Here is a 21,518-nt window from a genome sequence, read left to right on the forward strand (position 1 = left end):
AAACATTTCTTCCACCGCCAATGCGCCACCAACCATAGGAACTAAGATGTTACGTCCCTTGGTCCCTAGTTACACTGGCTCACTCACCCTTTAAACCGGAACACAACAATACCAAGTACCGGTGGCGGTAGAATATGTGATGAGAGGTTGAACTAACCTACCCAGACGGGCTTGCACAAAATCCTTCCACCAAATAAAAGTGTTAATAAGTCTTCTATTGATAACATACCCTGAAAATTAAAAATAACGACAAAGCGTAAGTTTTAATCGAAAAAAGTAGGTTCGGTTTAGTTTAGCTTGGCTCATCTTTAGACAACTTATAAAATATGAAGGTTCAAACCTGTTCAACAGTGAAGTCCAAAGAAACTGTATCCTAAAATTTATTATACAACCAGGGAGTTTAAACAAAAAAAAATTCTTTATACTTTTGCCGATTCTTCTCAGACCTGAAATATACATATATTGCCAAATTGTAAAATATGTAACTACATACAAATTTAGCAGGTTTCAAGGATCTGTTAATTTTTTTTCATCCATATTTCTTAAGTCAGGATATTTTATTTTGAGGGCCAGTAGTATTTTTTTCTTTGCCTATCATAAATGCCTGGGTCTGGCTGTACAATTGTACGTTGTGTAGATGAATTTGGGTTATGCATTAACTACTTTGTCGATATATTGTAACGTACAAAATAGAATAATTTTAACCTAGGAATAAGTATTTTGTACCAATGTTTAGTAAACGTTTGTTCACTCATGCCTAACTAAATTAGAATAGTCTGAAAAATCATCGCGGATAGGACATACAACCCCTGCTTCTTCTTTATAACTTCAATGATTCTTGTCGATTTATTTACCTAAGTTTTGCATAAAGTAATATTCTAAAAATTTTCAATAAAAATATTCAGTCACTCAATAATTAATAATGTTTATAATACATACGTATTCTTATTTTAATATAAATAACAGAAAATATCATTACTAATTATTATAATAATCTTTATATATATAAAAGAAATACCGCTGATTAATAACTCACCACGAGATCTAGAACTATAAGTGCGGCTTAACATAACTTCTTTCATTAAGATATGATTTTGGAAATTTTAATTTTAACATCTATCCCTATCCTAGGAGTAAATTATCAATTTTATCCACAGAAACGGACGAATTGTTTGTGTATAATTTGCTTCTAACTTCTAATAAACTTATTACATCATTATGATTAGCTATAAATATTGTAATGTAAGAGGCGATTACCTAGAGACAATAAATAGCATATTAATTTTTTACTGAAGATTGCGGGTTTAAACCCAGGCTATTGCGTTTTCATATACTTATTCGTGTTTTAAATGAATCTCTTACTTGGTGATACAAGATAAGTAAACCAATCGACGTATACTCTAGCAAATACGGGTTTGACATATTATAACGGCACTGCTAAAAAAGTTCCGTCCCTTCTCATCAAAAGATTAGTTGTTTATCTACGAACTAGAGATTTGCTTATTCTTATTGGTTGGTAAAGTTGGCGACGTATTGGCCATGGAAAAAATGGTTAATATTTCGTACAGTGCTAATTTATATGGCCATTTAATAAAAGGTCGTCCGCGTATTAATTTAATAAAAAAATAATAGAGACTTTTCGATATATTATATGAAAATATTTTTAGAAATTAAAACAAATGTACCATTTATACGTACGGCTTTGAATGTATTTATGAATATATGTTATTAACGTGAGAAATAATATGTATATACTAAACGTATAATATATGTAACATTTTATATTTACTGTTACGAGTTTAGGCGCCAATTAGTGCTTAATAATATATTGGTAACCAACGTCCACTGTTTGCCGATTTGCCACCAAGGTTCAGTTATATAACATAATAACACACATCTTGTATATATATAATTGAATTATATATTTTATTTTATATAAATATTATACTTAGTATGACAAAACAATCCATAACAAAATTTTATTTGATAAAAATATATAAACTTTAATATTACAATATCTACATGGCACATATTCCTTCACATTTTCTTCAGTCCCTTAGATTCTCACTATTTACAATTTAGTTTATAAACTAAGTTAATTTAATACTTAGCCACATAGACCTAGGCGGTATATAAGGTATGCAATTTATGCTTCGGTGTATGTAATATTATCATCGTCGAAATGTTGTTGTACGATAAACATCGGAGATTTTATTTTTCTATTGACCGGAGGTGGCGACGATGAAAAACTTCTGGTTGGTGCTGATTGACTTTGCATTTTCGCATTGAACATTATATTATCAATTTCGTGCATGGCTATATCTCGTTGACGTTCATCTAACTTTCTTAACTTCTTGGCTAGGAGCTGTCCGTACAATTCGTACTCATCTTTATCTTTTTTGAAATCGGAGACATTTTTCAAATAATCACCCACATCTTCCATTTCATTTTTCGCATAGATAATATATTCATTATTTAATTGAGCCTTGGAACCTGATGGTCTATTTTGTCGTTTATTGGAACTTTGTCTCTCTGTATTTGAATTAACTGTTGAACTGTTCGTTTGATTGTGGTTATTCACTTGTCTTGTGTTGTACGTTGGATTATAATTGCTACTCGATTCGTACTGAAACAAGAGTAAATTAGTAAATATTTTCACGAAGGTATTGTAAGAATTTTTCCGTCTAAAAGTAAAATTGAAATTTGATCTTAAGAGTACATTTGTTGTCGTTCTATTTGTACTTATTGGTTTGATTCGAATTAAAAATGAAGCGTTGAGGCTACTTAATGGATAATCAAACGCGGTTAGGAAGTGTACCAAAAGATAACTTAAATCATATGTGCTCACACGAAACTTTTAACAATGACTGTGCGTTCAGTACCACGACTGAATTTTCGTATTAACCATAAATCGGATTCGGATAAATATAAACGTATCCATATGCTTAACATTGTTGGATGAATATTTACTACAAGTGTATCCATCGATTCGCATTGGAAAAGTTTGGTAGAATATTCTCCAAATATTCTCCACAAAAAGAAAAGAATATATTAACTCAGCCATGAAACATAATAGACTAGAAGAATATTTTCTTATAATCACTAGTAGTTTTCGACCTTATTATATTGTTAATCTTATTAAGGAGACATATAAGCTTTTATATATATGTATATGATTTCAGGAGCAGCTGCTTGAAACAATGTTCAAGACTATAAATAAACAAAACGAAGAAAAATAATAGAAATGTAACTATTATTTAATTATAGGATTATTTAATTACTTATTGTGAACTCGCTAGTTCCGACTCGCCTCAGCTCGCATAGGTGTAATGCTGATACTAAATATACTATAGACTTTTATCTATTTACGACATCACATCAGAAACTTCTAAAATTCCCTGTTTTTTTACTATATTTTTCGTGTATTATATTATACAAAAACCTTCCTCTCGAATTACTCTATCTATTAAAAAAACCGCATCAAAATCCGTTGAGTAGTTTTAAGGATTTAAGCACACAAAGGGATATAGGGACAGAAAAAGCAACTTTATTTTATACTATGTAGTGATAGTGGCTAGGAATACAACCGACACGCACAATATTACATTAAAATACCTATAAACATACGCCTGAAAACAAACAATCACACCGTAGAAAAAGTGTCGTGACGTTCGTATTCTTAAAGTCTCCTATTAATGTTTAATGTGATTAAGCAGTATACCTCGTGATCCATTTGAATTGAACTATCACATTCATATTTCCCGCCTAAGAAACTTTCCATAAGCGGATAAGCGAACCACGTTATACGGTACTCGTTCGGAGATTTCTTTTTTCTATTTAAGTGAAGTCTAAACGATGTCATTAAAGATTCTTTTTTCTTCTTCAAATCTATTATAGAAGAAGTTATGCTAAGATTATTTTGGATTCGACGCCATGCATCATTAACCTCACTCCTGTTTCTATGTAGAGGATGTTTTGGGTCCCATAATAGTTGTTCCGTTCGATAGTGGTCCAAAAACTCCAATACGACATCATTTGTCCAAGACATCACAAATGTTTGTAGGCCAAGCTCAAATTATTGAATAAATACGTCTGACCAATTCTGTCAAAACTATGTGACTGGATTCTAAGAACCAATCAGAGACGTTCGTTTATCCAATATTTGCTTATTAATATGTTGGCCAGAATGTACAGATAAAGTGATCGATGTTTGTCATTTGTTTGACGGCTATTGGTTTTATGCAGCAATGTATGCTTCCAAGTCTAATATTTTCCTAAAATACCTGTTCTTAGTTTTTAGATAGCGTGTGAAAAATATATACTAAGTAGCCCTTAGACTAGAACATATGCATAACGATATTGGAAATTTTCATATGAATTTCATCATTTATTTTTTATATATACAATTATTTAACATAAGACACGTCATTAGATCAAAGTACAAAGTTCATTTATAACAAAATAATAGATTACCAAACAACGAGTAATCATTCGCTTTGTCATTGAATTAGGAGGCAATCTCTAAATGAACGATATTGTTAATTAAATTAATATTGTAACACGTAGTAGACCGACTACGAATGTTGATTGTTGATATGATTAATTGGATATTTTTTTAGCTACAATTCATGACGATAAGTAGCGAAAAATTGCAAAAAATTTTATTCAGCAGAGATTGAAATATTTATTATTTATAATATTTTTTTATAAATATTTTGACACTTCAAGCGTAAAATACTTAACTAAATATAAATTCTTGACTGAGTATGGAACTAATTAATACCTTTTTTTTACAATATTGAATTATATTATTAACATATAATAACAGTTAACTCCTAACAAGTATATAAAAAAAGAATGTAATAATTTAAATACATATAATACTGAAACGTAATTTCGAACTTATTTGTTGTTTTTTGTTCATTTATTCATTCAATCCGGTTCAGTTTGAAGATTTTACGATCATGTTCATTCACTCTTCGTTCGGTTAATAACTTCATGCATTCGTTTTCATTCGTATCATTGTAATTTCAATTTGTAGCAATCACTGAATCATATCATTCAGCATTTATATCTTGTGAGTTGCATAGTTTTTACAATAATTTCAATATACCATTTTTTAAATTTAATATAACAATAAGCAAAAAAATTATAAACTTAATAATAATCTGCTCAACTGTTTTTACTTATCGCAGTTAATAATATTTTGAAGGTAAGAAAATAAATTATTACAACATAATTTTTTATAGCCCTCATTAATAATTCCTAGCATTTTTATTAATCTAATAATTACTTACTTTCTTGATTTAACTCAGCTTGCATGGTTTGCTAATGACTAAATTCATTATCACAAAATATTAGTTTCAATACATAATAATTACCTACCCTCTTTAAATATTTGTTTTCATAAAATCAATTTATCCTCATGCACTTGATATTAATGTATAGTTAAATTTATACGCTGTTAATTTTTTTTATCAAATACTAATGACAAAAATATTCTTTATTTATCTATATAGATAGGACCCCTAATTAATTTTCTTTAAACAAAATATATTAGGTAGATTACAATATATTATGTACATCTTTTAGGTTTTTTGATATTTTAATACCGTCTTGATCAATTTTAATTCGATATTTTTAGCTAGTAGACATTAATTTGTACCTAACACATTTTTTATTTTTCTAGATGGCTACAGAAGTTGGATCAGCTCCCGGAATGTCACAACTGCAATCTGTTCAGAAGGCAATGGCCTTACCCACAGTTGAAGCTGCCGTTGGACAAGTTGGTGCCCTGTATACTAGAGTTAAAGGTAAGTGTTGGGGGTAGTGTTTTACATCTACCTTCAGTAGAAGTTGTGTTTTTCTTATTCTATATTTTTTTCTATTTATAACGAAGATGTAAGAATAAGTATTTGCCATGCTGTGTATCTTAGTAGTAATTCATAATAGACCTTTCCCTTAAAGTAGTTTATTTAATTTAATTTAGACATTTTTTACTGAACATTTACAGTGGGGTATACTTTTATGCTGAAAATAAGTACAAGTAAAATAATATACATCAACCATTAACATTACCAGGTGCACACTCTCTGTTGGAATGGGCGCTATCCACAGCAGAAGCGAGTGTTACATTTGCAGCAGCCACTGCTGCACCATTTGTGGCCGCACCCATTGCAGCTGGAGATGCTAGAGTTGCCGCTGCCATCGATGAGTTAGAGCGCAGAATGCCATTGGTTGCAGAACAACCTAAAGTTATTGTTGAGACTACAAAACAAGCAGTACTCGCTAGGCTGACACCACAGTTGACTAAGGTTAGTATTGCTTAAATTAAATTAAAGTATTTGGTATTATTGGCTGCATAAATTTAAGTATTTGTTTCATATCATCATTAAAAAAAAATAGGAATAATTCTTAAAAGTGGGTAGTTTGAGTATTTCCATATCTTTGACAATGCGTTTTTCTATGTATATAATAATAAAAAAATATTATATATATCATTTTTAAATAGCAATGAGATCAGAATTAGTTTTTTTTTATTAGGATGTACCAATACCGTAAATAAGCAACTTAGTGATTTCTGTCTTTTGTTAATATAAATATGTGTCATGGTTCCATTATTTGTCCATGAAATGATAAGAAATAAATAAACACATTCATGAAAATGTATTAATGATTAATATTGATCACTAATAAGCTTAAAAAATGACATTATTATTACATGGTAATATAGTCAAAATTATTATTGTAGTGGATTCACACACTTAGATTTTTAAAGAAAAAAATACTTCCTGTTTTTTGAATTTGTTTTAGAATTTGAATCAAATTTAAATGATAAGTTTTTAAATTAACATAGTAATTTTTATTATTACACTTGTTAATTATGGGATATTTACCTTTTATGTTTTTCATTTTTGTATGGAGGAGTTCTATATTTCGACATTATCTATAGTCTTGTTCATGAGAAGACTCTAACGAACAAAAATAAAAACCATGGTAAATATCCCATAATTAATAAATGTAAATGATGTTTAAATTTGAAATTAGAAGTGTTTTGTGATGATTACAGTCACTTTTGTGGCTATGGTTGATCAACTAAACTTTACTCATTTACATGCAGTTTTAAAATAATTTTCTGTCATCTATAAAACTGTATTATAATTATTATTATTTAAAAGTAGAACCACTAAAAAAATAACAAGCTATTAAACAATAACCTTATAAAATAGACATATATGGATAAATCCTTTTATTCTGCTCATTTAGAAAAACATTAATAGCGCCTACTGTTTCTAAAAATATACGGATGACATTGCATGTGCTATGTTAAGGCCGATTATACATACATATATGTGCATTGCACAAGAGCCACTATCATACCTACACATAACCTATAACCTTAGAGAGATCAAGGAATACATTATTTATCTATAAACATAGTTTATAGTATATATTCATCATTCTACAGGGTGGTCATTTCAGAAATTGTAAATGTTATTTTATTCCAATCAACATTGACGAATTTTGATTTGGGGCTATTAAAGATGTTCTGATTTTTGTGTGTCTGTTAAGTTTTCCCTGCTAAGCAAACATTGACCAAAAAGTTTTACATTTAAGTATGTCTTTCATTGGGGTTCTCAAAGGAAGGGCTATAAGTGGCTATAAGTCCTAGCTATAAGTGATTAAAACCTACGATCGTCTCCGCAACTGCCGGTGAAGCCGCGAAAGAAAAATAGTTAATGATATACTATAGAGTTTGCTTTGGATAAGTGAGTTGAAGTTTATGGTTATTGCGTTGGTCTTTTTAAGTATAACCCGTTTAAAAAAAACGCTAGTGTAATTAGTCCTGTTTGAGTTCACTCATACTTTCTAACTTCAATTTATAAATTGAACTACTAGTAGTAACTACTAGTTTCCGCTCACGACTTTGCCCCCTATATAAGGGTTGGTAAGGCAGGTGTTAGCTACCCTCTGTTGTTTACTTTAATCCCGATGTAAATGCAAAAATTAATGCTGATCGGTTGAATAGATAAGAGGTGCAGGCGTAACAGACGAACTCGTTGCATTTACAGTATTATATTAGGATAGTCAACAATCAACATTCGATATTCAAACGCAATTATTTTATCTTACGTGCGATAGGTATTTAGATTCTATCCATCTCCGTATCTGAAGGTTAATTAGCATGATATCAAATTTAAATCACATGCATATTGATCGATATAACGTGCACATTATAAATGACATAAAATAATACATGACGTGCAACGATAGTTGAAAAAACAACGAAAAAATGGTTTAATTACGTAAATATTTTTTCAATAACAATTGTCTACGGTGCTAATTACGTCTGTGGCGACTGGCGAAGGGCTTTTCCAGACGAATGGACAAAGTTCAATAATAGATATCATCGCTGTTACTCATTGTATGACGAATTAGATTGAATTTCCTCGGTAATAACCATTTAGTTATACATAATTGAGCAAGGAAATTAAAGGAAAAGTCCACAGATAATCAATACAAGAATATAAAGGTTACACACGTTCGCTAAATTTTTCGATCTAGTATGACTGTCGTTTTTTTTTTTTTAATTAAATAAAGTTACAGATCTGATCATATTATGACTAACTTTGCAGTAGCTTGATAAATGTTTTAAGTATATTTTATTTTCGAATTCCATTATGTCCATGACGAAACCGTATCCTTAATGATAAGATAGTTTTATCATTGCGTGATAATGGACGACGTACATTGAACCGGATTTAAAAAAAAAAAAGAACCTTCCCGCCAATCATATTCAAAGACCATATAGGTTTATACGTTCAAATTAAATAGAATGCACTTTACATTCTAATTTGGACTTGCGTTAAACCTGTGTGTGATTTTAAAACATTGATCGGCCTCGATTTGTTTATGTTATTTGGTTGCGTAATTACTAGGAATAGCAGTTTATGTTATGCGTGTTTAGTATGCCGTTGAACTTGTTGAGAAACCCTTTTTTTTTAATTGAATACGTTCGCTCAATTCCCTATTTTGTTCTCTTAATTTAAATATATCAATTAAAACTTGATAAGATTACACAACCAATAAATTTTTTTTTAAGGATTTTTCTAGAATTGCATTGTTAGTGTAACCCAGTTAATTTGTTGCTTAACTTCCATATGAATGTACCAATTTGACGTCATTATTCAGTATAAAATATACATAAATGTATTGTTGTTTTTTGTCCGATTGAAAAACACCTGAAATACAAATTACAACAAAAACATTTATAATGATATATTTCAGTTCGTTTTTCATTACACAATATCTTTTGAATATTATGTGTCACGGCGTTAAAACGCTAGTAGCTAACCAACTTACCTAACTAATTAGTTTAATTAAAGTGTGTTAAGTATTTGAGCAAGTATACTAAAGGTTACACTTCGATGTTTCGCTGTGACGTAATTCAAATGAATACACTAACAAAATCTATACTAATTTTATAAATTTTTATAAATATTATAAATAAATAAGAGTTACTTTAACTCTGTCTGTCTGTTTGTCGCTCTTTCGCTACCAAACCACTGATTCGAATTTGATGAAATTTGGAATGAAGCAAATTTGAACTCTAAGAAAGGGCATAGGCTACCTTTTTGCCTAATACGTCACAACCAAAGCCCTAAAACGCAAGCGAAGCAGCAGGCGACAATTAGTATTATTTAAACAAAATATAATTATTTTAAAAGTTATAATAAATATTTTCCTTAACACGAAACAGGTGTACGGCGCCCGCGATGTAGCGGAGCAGCGAGTGAAATCCCTCAAGGAGCTGACGTGGACCAAGGCCAACGCGCTGCTGTCCACGGCGTACGGCCAGAAGGCCATGCACAGCGTCGACAGCGGGGCCACGTACGCCATGCAAATCCTCAACCACTACCTGCCGCCCACACAGGAGGAAACTAACGGTGAGCTACCACTCAATACCTATATACAAATTGTAAACTTCGTCAATTTTATTTTTTTTTTATAATTTGAGACAACATCACATACATTACTCTGATCTCAATGTAAGTAGCTAAAGCACTTGTGTTATGGACAAATCAGAAGTAACGACGGTACCACAAACACCCAGACCCAAGACAACATAGAAAACTAATGATAATCTACATCGACTCGGAGTGGCGTACCCATGACAACCGGTGTACATACCACTCGACCACGGAGGTCGTAATACCTCTGTCATCTTACCGATAAAGTGGGAAGAAGGGAATACTTCTGAACTAGGGATTTGACTAGGGATTAGTTAAGACTTTAAATCTATTAAACACAAACAAACAATAACAATAGCCTGTAACTTTCTCACCGCTCGGCTCCTCTCCATTTAACGAGAAACTTTTTGGAACATATACCAAGGCGGGTTGGTGGATACAAATTAAGCACATAACTTATTCAGTAGTTAAGATGCACGCGTTATAACTACTGGGTTATCTGGGCTACTAGACTAGATGTACAAATAATTGAAATTAATGCGTCCTTTTCTAAAGATAACACGCGATTCTATAAAGGAATTTTCAATATGTTGTATTTGTCATATTTTTGCATCCGAATCCTAGCTAATATTATTACTTGATGCAATGGCTAATGTGAATTAGAAAGTCCGCCAGGTGTATATCGAAGGACAACGAGATATATACAAATATGAATACAAAGACGCCCTTGAACAACTCTATATAATGATTAAAAAAATATGCTTATTAATAAATATGCGGTTGACGCAATACTACAAATAATCAATTAATCATATAGGCTGTTAGCAATGATATTCTAATAAACAGATATGTTATACCCATATTAAAGAAAACAGTGTACCGCGCCGGGGACCGTTTACTTTACATTTCGTTACAAGTAAAAAGGATAGCTTGATAAAAACAATAAGTAAAAGGGATAACTAGATATTTTAATTACGCAAAACGTATTACTATATAATTATGATGTATTATAACGTATTATTACGTAAAACAACTAAAGGCAAACGTCCCAATTAGGACGTTTTCTAGTCTTCACTTTTTGCGCGTTAATGACATATCTGTTTACAGGAACATCATTGGCTGTTAGTGTAATTAAAACAACTCTTGACTAATTTTAGTATACGTGACATGGAGGGTATATCAAAAACATTTAAGATAAAAAATTAAATTAAATCGTAATATTATTGACCCGAATTGCATCATCGTGACACTTTGTTCGCTACCGAACGATACACATGTACATCTGATAACGACTTTCAACACAGGAAGACACCAATGATTTTATTGTCATTATTTATCTGTAATAACGACTGGCGACTGTCATTCCAGAACATTCTAAATCACTTGAAAACAATCAACAGTTAATATATGCGCAATACAATATTTTTTGTCACACGTTTTTTATATATAATGTACAAATAAATTTTATATAAAAACACAAACGATTTTCGTCGATTTGGAACAAAAATATATTTTTCGTTAAATAAGTACGAGGACAAACACTACTGCGTTCTATGAAATTAATTATCATTAAATCCTGATTATATCAGTGCATTAACAGTGATTAATTATTTTATTTGAATTGAATAAGGTGTAATAGGTATCGAAATAAGCCAGTTGATTATAGCACGAAGATCTTGAGCGAAGATTGGCAATATTACACTTTTATTTATTTGTCATATTATATCCTTTTTTCGACGGTGAAGGAAAAAATTGCAGAGAAGCTTCACTTGGTAGGGCTTTATAAAGTCAAAGTCAAAGCCAAAAACCTTTATTCAAAATAGAAGTGTTTACACTTCCTTATTGATTGTCGATAATCTACCACCGGTTCGGAATATAATACCTCAGACCTGAGAAGAACCGGCGAAAGAAACTCAGCGGGATATATTTTTTTTTTATAATGTCAATTTATAATTTACAACAATAAACATATTCTTGTTATTTGAAACAGCCTGGAGGCGATCATCTCATTCCCAAGGTGTGCAGTCAACTAGAAAGTCATTAGTGCTGTAATATCCTTTAGCACACAAACGCTCTTAGGTTGGTACGTCTGAGTAGGTTCCAACCCCTCATCAGATATTCTGCCGATATACAACAGTACTCAGTATTATTGTGATCCCGTTTGAAGGGTAAGTTAGTTAGTGTCATTGTATGCACAAGGGACATAACATCTTAGTTCCCAATGTTGGTTGGTCGATGTTGCTCAACGCTTTCTTTTAATTAAAATTGTATTTGTTTCCCACTTTAATGCGTTTCGTTTGTTAATTAACATTCATAAATCGATATGCAATTCGACTTTTCATTACCATATTAATTATTAATTAATACAGTTTTATACAAAAACGCATATAAACACTTGCAAATGTACTGCGTTAAAGCAAGGTCAATCAATAACAGTCTTGTGTGTCGTAAAATTTCACGCATATTTATTTACCTATAGCCTGTTGAATGGAAGTAGGAAAAAATATAAACAAACTTTATCTTTACGTATTTAATGCGATTTGTGAATAACTCTGCTATATTGTGCACTACTGAGTTTTCGATTGTTATATCTTTATTTATAATGCAACTTTTTAAAACTTAATTACTTACTTCTACATTCATTTTATTTCCAAAATTCCGATTGTTCCTCGATATCACATAGTGGATTTCACAGATCAATCTCTGTCTCAGTAACAGCCTGTAAATTTCCCACTGCTAGGCTAAGGTTACCTCTCCTACTAAGGAGAGGGTTTGGAACATAATCCACCACGCTGTTCCAATGCGGGTTGGTGGAATGTACATGTGCTAAATCACTGTTTTTTCATAACAAGTCCTCACTATAGTTACTACATATGTATATGTAGCACGCAATGCTTCGGCTCATAAAACTTAGATATGAATGTGTATCTATACCTATATGGATTGCAAAACGGCTAATCTGTACTAAATAACCGAGCATTTTTTTGTTTGTAAACGAAACTTAAATAAGCAGTTAATTATTGTAGGGTTCGTTTAGCAGTCGTTAAAACAATAAAACGGTCTAAATGACTAGGTGTTGGCGCAGAGATCGTGGCCGCGGAGAGCGACCCCGCGCTCCACACGGTGCAGACCGTGGGCCGCCTCAGCGCCGTGGCGGCGCGCCGCGTGTGGGCCAACCTCGCCGCGCGCGTCAACGCGCTGCGCGACAGCGGTCAGTAACACTTGCCATACCACATATACCATACTAACAAACAACTCTCACAATAAATTCGCTTTCTTTTTGACATAATACTTTCTATAATTTCTGTGAGCAAACTCAATACTCATGAAGATTTTGAAAACAAAAATTATAACAACAGTCTGTAGGTTTCCCACTGCTGGGCTAAGGCCTCCCCCTTTGAGGAGAAGGTTTCGAAATCGAAAATTATGACCCATAATATCAATAAGTATTCATAATCCTCAGAAATATAAATTCATTTCAAGATCAATTAGGTAGGCATGATAATTTGTTTCGTATTCTTTATGTACAAGTATGATTTTTGTAACAGGAATCGAATTGGATGTCCGCCGGTATTTGACCGCACTCCTGGCAGCCTTGCACCTCGCCAAAGTGACGAGTGAGCAGCAAAAGAACGACGAAGCCAAAAATCCCAAACCGCAGACCGAGGCGGAACCAGCCAAGAGTGGTCACCACTCCGAGGCTCACCACTCCGCACCCACCACCACTGAAAAGGTCAAATCTACTCCCGAAGCTAAATCCAATACTAGTGAAAACCAGTAATCATTTATTTAATCATATATAATCTATATTATCGTAATGCTAAGTCGCGCCACAATGATGGTATATAATACTTTATCAACATTGTTTTGGCCGTAATTATATTATTTTTAATGTATTCTATTAAATGAGCTATATCGTGTTTAATCAAGACTGAAGGTCTTTTTGATGTGTTTATAATTATAAAGCTTTTAATAGCGAGATATTTTTATTATTGAACTTTTGGAAAATAAATTTTTTATTATTAATTGTGGTTTTAATAAAACTCCCTTTATTTATATATAACGGTTTATTATTTAAAAATAGTTACAGCTAATTTATGCGAATATAGTCTAGGAATCAGTAGTTCAGTTTAGGCCGGGAAGTTTATCAGCTAAACTTTAAACTCAGATATGACTCGGAGATATGAAGATACTGGAAGTTTTATCAGAAATATTCCTAAGTTTATAACATTTAATAGATTTTTTTTAATTCTGAATAATATCTAAGACACTTTAAATTTAAATAGTGACAGTTTAAATAATTAACTAAACATTTGGACGTACAAAATTGTCAAATAACAATATAGATATAAATCAAAACAAAAGTTTTTGTTATAGTACGACACAAATTAGATGTAGCATTGGCAAAATTCGTAAAACCTATTTCTGGCGATTTTCACAACCAATAGAAATAGCTCCCTATCGCGCCAATCGACGCTGTTCGTTGCTTTACATTCTCGCGTCAGTTCAAACCGAAAAAGCAAATCGACGTGTCAAATTGACGAATATATTAGGTCATATCATATAACACGTAACGTTTGTGTAAAGATTATATTCTATGTGAATATGATCTTTACACAAAAAATAAATATTGATTATTTGGGAAGGCGTACTCAATTCGGATGTGATCGGTTTTACGAAATTTGCCGACGCTACATCTAAGTTGTGTCGTACTATAAGTTAACGGTCTGATTTGTCTGATAAAGTTGACAAACTAAGACCATTCTTAACGGTTTTTATCATGATAGTGATTATTACAACTTGAAAAAGTAAAACCTCTTTGGATTCAACGAGAGACACGCAAAAAACAGCAACGAGTACTTTAAAAAAACAATTACACACGCTTCAAATTTTTTAAACAGAATACTGTTTTCTCTTTTTGCATTTATAAAAAAATATGTCAGCTACCAAGTAAGTCAATATTAAATTTTTATTTCAGTAAAAACAATGATAATGTAATCGGCCATCTAATTTCACATCGAAAACAGATTAAAAAATATTAATCAGCTTATCACGAATGAACGTATAATGAATGACGTAATCAAAAAACGAGACGCATATATTTTGCATCTCATTCGCTGTAATCGTGATAATCTAATTTTCGATTGTTAATTAGTCAGCTGATAAGAAATGCAACTCATATGCGTTCAAATTAATTCTATTGTTCCAAGTAACATTTTTGGAAATATTACTTATTTAGGTCAGTCCGTCTATTTGTATAAGTATAGATAAAAAATGTAAAACTTTAATAACATTAAGTTCATTAATTAATATAGATAATTAACTTAAATCGCTTGAAGTCAAAAAACCAGCAGAAATTATGCATAAGACAACTTTTCACCTAAGAAATAAACTAAGTACATATCAATTTAGGACAGATAAATAATCATAATTTTCATAAAGTATAATTAAATTTATGGAATACAATTGATTACATTTAATGCAAAGCCTTAAAAAATCATTTCATAGCAACTACTGAAAATGCAAAGTATAAAGTAATGCTTAAACGGAAAGAATACATACTTTTTAAGTACTTACAGATGGATAATATTAACAGTCAAATATTACTAATTAATTACAAACACTAAGTACAGAAAAAACAATCGTTATACTTTGTGCAATATATTAATCGACAGGTTTTATGTAAATTTGTGTGACTCTGTAAATCGTTCGTATGTATTCTTTACCTTTAAGCAATGTAAAATATTCGCCGCCGCTGTTTCTTCCAAACGAGTTTGCTGTTTACCCGAGCCCGTGGTCCTCGAAGAAGCCTTGTGGTGTCTCCTCCTGCAACAAGGGTCATCACTGAGCCAGTGTCGCTCGTGGCCGTGTTAGCCGAGCCATCGCTTTTCGACGATATAAAAAAAAATGACGATCGGTTTTATCGACTCACTTATTGTAAACCCAATCAACGTTTGAAATTAATTTTCTTTATAATATTTACAATTTTGGGGGTAAACTTAAGCAAAGAGACGAATAATAAAGACTGAATATAAAATGCGAATAGTTGGTTAGTAAAAAATTTAATTAGTTTAAAAATATATACAAATGTTTATCGGCATTAAAATGATTACTTATAAAAATCCTTAGCATAATACGTCTAAATTCAAAAATACTTGAAAATACATGGATATACTAATAGGTACTTTAAATGAGATCCAAAATAATGGATTCTGTTAGTTATAGTTAAGTTTTTAAATAATAAAATGTAATAATCTTTTGAATATCGCTAACAAAAATTATACTTGATATAAATAACATGAACTTATAAAATTTTCATAAATAAAACAAGAAAAATAACAATTATAGTTTCAATTAAATATTAATAAATTAATTTAGTTCTTGACCAAGTACAGAAAATTCGTTGTAATATTTAAAAATAAAAATACAAATAGCAGTTGGTCCACTTCACACAACATTTAAAAAAGATAATTTAAATTTAGATAAATTTTAGAAAGAGATGACTATATATTAAATAATTTACAATTAATTATAACTGTAAATATAGAGTTGAGGTACATACAGTCAACCATTGTTTATTTCACTTTCACACACAAGTAATACGATCTAAATTTATTCAAATGAATAAGGCTTATAATTTATGAGAAAGTTCGAAAAATCACACCAAAATACAGTCACACATAGTTTCCATGAATGATGAATATATAACTATTCGACTTTGCAACACTGTAGGCAAAGTCATTAAATGCTGACTCGGAGAATTATCACGGAGGTTCCCGGTAGTCGTCAGCTGGGGGCAAGGCTCAGAGAAGACCCACCTCACGCAGGGCTCCGTCCACTGCCTCGTCCTATCGCACATCACCCCCCATTGAAGGTATATGTATAACCAATGACTAACTCAACTTTCGAACCAATTTATTTTAAATATAATGTTATCGAAATATATATTTTTTACTATAAATAAATTATAATGACTTAACTTTTATTAAAAGTTAAATTTTGGTTATTTGTGATTTTATTAATCAATATTAAATATCTTAATTATTTTGTAAGCGTAGAGTTAGATACATATTGCATGCTCTTTCAAAAAATATGTTATATTGTAGCCCACACCTCAAGCAATATTAATTTTCCCAAAAACTTTTACAATAAGACGGGAGAACCATAGCATGAGCAAAATCCACCCTTATGTAACCACACCATATATAAAACACATGTTATGCATTTTTAAATAAATTTCATACAAATAATTGATAATGATTACCTGATACTAATATATTATTAAAAAAAATACTCATGCTACAGTAAGGTTTAGGAATGGACCCATGCAAGAAAACAGAAGTTTTAGTTAAAACCAATGTATTTAGACATCCCATTACAATAAATGCACGACCAGCCATACTTACATACAATAAAAGACACTGACTTACAAAACAATACTTTTATGCTGTTCGAGAAAAACATTATATCAATATATTTCCTACAATAATTTATATGTCTATAAATCAATGTCCATATAACATACAGTAACTTTTAACTTCTAAGCTACATAAATACTAAGCATATTATCGTTGAGCCCAATCAACACAGATAATATAATGAAACATAAATAGTAGATAACAAAAATCGAGAGAAGCAACTGCATTTTTTCCAATAAATGTCTAATTAAGCTCGACTCATTAATTATAAATAATGGTATAACTTAGCTTGAATGATATAGTAATATAGCATTTATTTCAATGTTAAATATTAAATGTTACAGATACTACCAGCTTTATAACGTGAGCACATGAAACAACCAGCTGTCTTATGTATTCTTATTCAATATAATGTGAATGGTTTGTGTTGTGATTGAAATGTTGATACCTTACACATCAAACTACAGAATATGTTATAGGAGGTTATTTATAATAAGGACTATATTAATAAATATATTATATAAATTACAAAAAAAAAAAAACTAGAGAAATATTGCACTGGCATGCATGCATTTAAAAAAATAAAGCATAAGCAGAAACTCTTTCTATTATTAGAGGTTAATATATTTTGACATAAACTCTTTTACACATACTATGAAATTTTCTCATATTATCTGTTCATTAATTAGAGAGAGAATAATAGAATTTCAACTATTTAAATATCTATTTTACAATTCGAACAATTTTATACAATCAGTGTATTCATAAGTTATATTTATATGTAAAAGAGTTTTTGTATGTACATATGTATACAATACTGTTTGCTCAGTGTTATTTGTGGTTCTCATCAATGTATCAGCCCATCGTTCAGATCCTGACCGCCATCAGAGCATGCATTTGTCACACCAAAACAGGAATTATTAGCAGAGTGCAGTGCATATGGAAAGCTTAGGGGATTTTTATTGTTCAGGGTTTTTGCCGCTCACAAAGCAAATATATAAAATATAAAACAAGTTGTACACACAAGGATGTTTTGTGTATTAAATTTGAAATAAATTAAATTGTATATTAAATACATAAAAAAACTAGCTTAGTTATAAGATCTTTATTTCATGTAATATGTTTAGTACTGATATCTTAATTTTGAAAGACTGGGTGTTTTTGTTTGTTTACATTTAATTTATCCTTTTATTCAATGTTTAAAATGTTAGCAAAAACATATACGATACTTAAAATAAAAAAAATTGTAATCTAAGATTGACTTAAGCATCCTATGCTTAGTATTGCACATGGGCTTATTATATAGATCGTCAGAAAGTTTTTGTTTTCGACAGTTCCAAAGAAGAGTCATTATTTGCATGATGTGTAAATTTTTTAAATACCTAATCAACTATAAAATTTTGATCGCCAAATATTTATTAGGTTTTGTTAATTTACTGTGCTGCAACTCAAGTAAATTAAACTACAATCTAATAATTATCATTACTACTCCTTTTAATTAAATTATTATTTAATTTTGCTTTTAACAAAATGTTTAGATATGTATGTGCTGTAATAATGTACCTTATATCATAATTAGGTCTAAAAGGCAGTGCTCCTACTTTAATAAAACGTCTTAAGACTTTCAAACATACTAAACAATTAAAGGCACTACACAGGCCACTGTCCTAACTGGTCCACATCATCATATTACATTAACTCTTACACAAACGTTTTGTTTATCCACAGGTTGTGATAAAGGCAGGCAGTTTGCATGGGTAGAATTACATTATTAGCAAGATATAATATTGGTATACAACTTATAGGATTTCGTTGATACTAACAGCTATAAATATTGTTTAATTTTATTAAGTTGCCATTAGAAAAAAGCCAACAATATTAGTTGTGTTTTGACTTTTCATAGGTTATCAATTCAACTATTTAATTATGTTTCAAAATACATAAATTTTCGTTAATTTTTTTTTCAAATTATTTCAAAGTGATTTTCAAAGTTTCTATATTTTCTATAAGTGTTTGTATTATTAAAAAATCCATCACCTATATTTCCTACTACAATAACTAATTAATATATTATTATCTATAAATAATATAAGAGAATGCATGAATAATAGTCTTTTTAAAATGAATAGCTGTTAGTAATTTTGAATTAAATTATGTTAAATTGAAAATGAATTTAAAATTTTGCAACATTATAATTTTTATAATTATAGTTGTTGACAGTTAAGTTTATATTTCTATGAAAACACCCTCACAAAGTTATTTCTCACATACTGGTCCCATATTTTGTTTTAAAGTAAATATATATTTTGATATATTTATTCCGATCATATGATATGTGTCCAAACTCCAATGTGACATAAAAATTATCGTCAAGTCTCAATACTCCAAATTATAAAAAAAAAAAGTAGGGATTGACTAAAGCCTTTTGAAGCAGACTTTCAACCATAAACTTTTGCTTTTATGTAAAACTGTCCGACTATTAGTTTCTGTAGTGAATAAATTCACACAAGTTCATTATCTTGGCTACTGACCTCTTGCAGAAGATCCTGGGCGGCGATGGCTTTAAGAACATTCTTTTTGCTTGTCTCTTGCAGCTCACCACCCAGCACTAGCTCATCAAGGATGAAGTAAGCTTTTTCAAAGTTGAATATGATGTCCAATTCGCATACCTAAAAAAATTCAATCAAATTTTTTATGTTTTATTTCTTAGTATTACTATATAATATTTAACAATGTATAAAAGTAATAGTTTACTGTTATAGAAGTATATTTAATAGTAAATATTATAGTCAAACATTAAGATAATATTGCCATAGATAAATTATGTTATGTTTAAAAATATACAGAATAGTAAGGAAGCATACACTGCCAAAGTATTTATCGAGCAGCTCTACATATCTATGAATCAGTTCCAGAGTTAAGAGTTCATTGTCTTCTTGTTCCATGGCACAGCAGAAGTACAATGATGCATATCTGTAAAATATCAAAACAAGTATATTAAAAACACATAATTTGTTTACCTTACTCCATTGATTGTCAGAGAACTTTTGCTTTTAAAAAAGAGGTAATTTAAAAACATAATAATATTGTAATCATAAATGTTATAATTAATTTTAACATTCAGGCCAGTAATATAGATAGTGGAGATAGTTAATACATATTTAGTGTTATATATAAATTTAAATTATGCAATAGTAAGACGAATTAGTAATATAAAGAATGTATGTGATGTATATTCATTTAAAATGTAACTTCAAGTGACCTTTTATAAACAACTTTAACATCTTTCCATTCCAAGAAAGAGCACATTTTAGGCTTGCGTGCCAATACAGTGGTAATCAGCTCCCTAGTGATCTTTTTCTTTAGCTTGTCTGGGTGTGCCACATACCACTTTTGAAGTCGGAGCTTCCCTTGTCGACTGAATAGCAACATGAATTGCATCTGGAATTAAAAATAATACTTTCATCATATCTTTTCATCTCTTTAGCATCACATTAAATTAATGAACCATATTCATTTAAATAATTATACAATTTATAATGTATACTATATTGCTAATGAGTAATTAAAATGTTTAATATGAATACTAGTTAACTTTATTGATTCACCTTAAGTAAAATATATTACTCTTTTTATATTACCTTGTAAATTTAAGTAACGATTAGATGAACGGTTGGTTTGTACAACCAGACGAATATAAGAAATCTAACTCGTTTTTATAAAAAAATACTTTCGACATCTATGAAAGATTTTGGTAAAATATGCTGATTTTATTACTATTATAGAATAAATAACTTGATATAAGCTTCAATTTGTTTATTTTTGGTGTAATGTATCTAATGACTTACCATTTTGGCAATCAAAATTTTCTTTTATCTATTTAATCTTACGTCACTATAATACTTAATGGAATGTTCGCATAATACCTAGATATTACTTTTAAATCATGTCAACAAGTAATACAAAATTTAAATTATGAAAAACACTAATCCTAATAGTTCCTATACTTGCTATTTCACATAATCTTTTTACATTTACGTTTTGACTTAAACATAAAGTGGCATCGGTCACATCAGTGACTATCTGACGGGCGACGGCCTCCCAAATGACAGTAAATACCAAAGAGTAT

The 21,518-nt window shown here is 30.4% G+C and overlaps 3 protein-coding genes across 7 annotated transcripts; 1 reads left to right on the plus strand and 2 right to left on the minus strand.

The window, feature by feature from the left end:
• Nucleotides 1–1,984: 1,984 nt before the first annotated feature.
• LOC124535182 lies at nt 1,985–4,146 on the minus strand. Its single transcript, XM_047111282.1, has 2 exons — nt 3,722–4,146; nt 1,985–2,626 (listed from the first exon to the last, which is right to left on the minus strand). The coding sequence occupies exons 1-2, from the start codon at nt 4,046–4,048 to the stop codon at nt 2,147–2,149; spliced, it is 807 nt and encodes a 268-aa protein (XP_046967238.1). The 5' UTR covers nt 4,049–4,146; the 3' UTR covers nt 1,985–2,146.
• Nucleotides 4,147–4,960: 814 nt separating this feature from the next.
• On the plus strand, nt 4,961–13,997 carry LOC124535347 (lipid storage droplets surface-binding protein 2). Of its 3 annotated transcripts, none has more exons than XM_047111539.1 (6): nt 4,961–5,077; nt 5,690–5,813; nt 6,082–6,314; nt 9,761–9,947; nt 13,045–13,182; nt 13,520–13,997. In XM_047111539.1, exons 2-6 carry the CDS (start codon nt 5,690–5,692, stop codon nt 13,750–13,752), a joined length of 915 nt encoding a protein of 304 aa, XP_046967495.1. In that variant the 5' UTR covers nt 4,961–5,077; the 3' UTR covers nt 13,753–13,997. The 3 variants fall into 3 exon arrangements, with proteins under 3 accessions (XP_046967495.1, XP_046967494.1, XP_046967496.1); XM_047111538.1 differs by having other exon boundaries at nt 4,980–5,212; XM_047111540.1 differs by having other exon boundaries at nt 4,980–5,212; nt 13,057–13,182.
• A 22-nt stretch (nt 13,998–14,019) lies between these two features.
• Nucleotides 14,020–21,495, minus strand: LOC124535348 (AP-1 complex subunit sigma-2). 3 transcript variants are annotated; one of them, XM_047111541.1, is made up of 5 exons: nt 21,238–21,495; nt 20,652–20,830; nt 20,254–20,362; nt 19,921–20,058; nt 14,020–15,797 (listed from the first exon to the last, which is right to left on the minus strand). In XM_047111541.1, the coding sequence occupies exons 1-5, from the start codon at nt 21,238–21,240 to the stop codon at nt 15,753–15,755; spliced, it is 474 nt and encodes a 157-aa protein (XP_046967497.1). In that variant the 5' UTR covers nt 21,241–21,495; the 3' UTR covers nt 14,020–15,752. The 3 variants fall into 3 exon arrangements, with proteins under 3 accessions (XP_046967497.1, XP_046967500.1, XP_046967498.1); XM_047111544.1 differs by lacking the exon at nt 21,238–21,495 and adding an exon at nt 21,031–21,161; XM_047111542.1 differs by lacking the exon at nt 14,020–15,797 and adding an exon at nt 16,017–16,819.
• Between the last annotated feature and the right edge of the window lie 23 nt (nt 21,496–21,518).

The sequence above is a fragment of the Vanessa cardui genome, chromosome 14 (genome assembly GCF_905220365.1).
Source record: "Vanessa cardui chromosome 14, ilVanCard2.1, whole genome shotgun sequence".
Taxonomy (NCBI): Eukaryota; Metazoa; Arthropoda; class Insecta; order Lepidoptera; family Nymphalidae; genus Vanessa; species Vanessa cardui.

What these genes read in the sequence shown, in the direction of transcription:
- LOC124535347 (XM_047111539.1), top strand. Translation starts at nt 5,690, where the DNA reads ATGGCTACAGAAGTTGGATCAGCTCCCGGAATGTCACAACTGCAATCT. An exon ending in TGACACCACAGTTGACTAAG is followed by an intron (nt 6,315 to 9,760) that starts GTTAGTATTGCT and finishes AACACGAAACAG; the next exon opens with GTGTACGGCGCCCGCGATGT. An exon ending in CACACAGGAGGAAACTAACG is followed by an intron (nt 9,948 to 13,044) that starts GTGAGCTACCAC and finishes CTAAATGACTAG; the next exon opens with GTGTTGGCGCAGAGATCGTG.
- LOC124535182 (XM_047111282.1), bottom strand. Translation starts at nt 4,048, where the DNA reads ATGTCTTGGACAAATGATGTCGTATTGGAGTTTTTGGACCACTATCGA. An exon ending in CAATTCAAATGGATCACGAG is followed by an intron (nt 2,627 to 3,721) that starts GTATACTGCTTA and finishes CTCTTGTTTCAG; the next exon opens with TACGAATCGAGTAGCAATTA.
- LOC124535348 (XM_047111541.1), bottom strand. An exon ending in TCGATAAATACTTTGGCAGT is followed by an intron (nt 20,059 to 20,253) that starts GTATGCTTCCTT and finishes GAATTTTTTTAG; the next exon opens with GTATGCGAATTGGACATCAT. An exon ending in CCCAGGATCTTCTGCAAGAG is followed by an intron (nt 15,798 to 19,920) that starts GTCAGTAGCCAA and finishes CCCTTGTTGCAG; the next exon opens with GAGGAGACACCACAAGGCTT.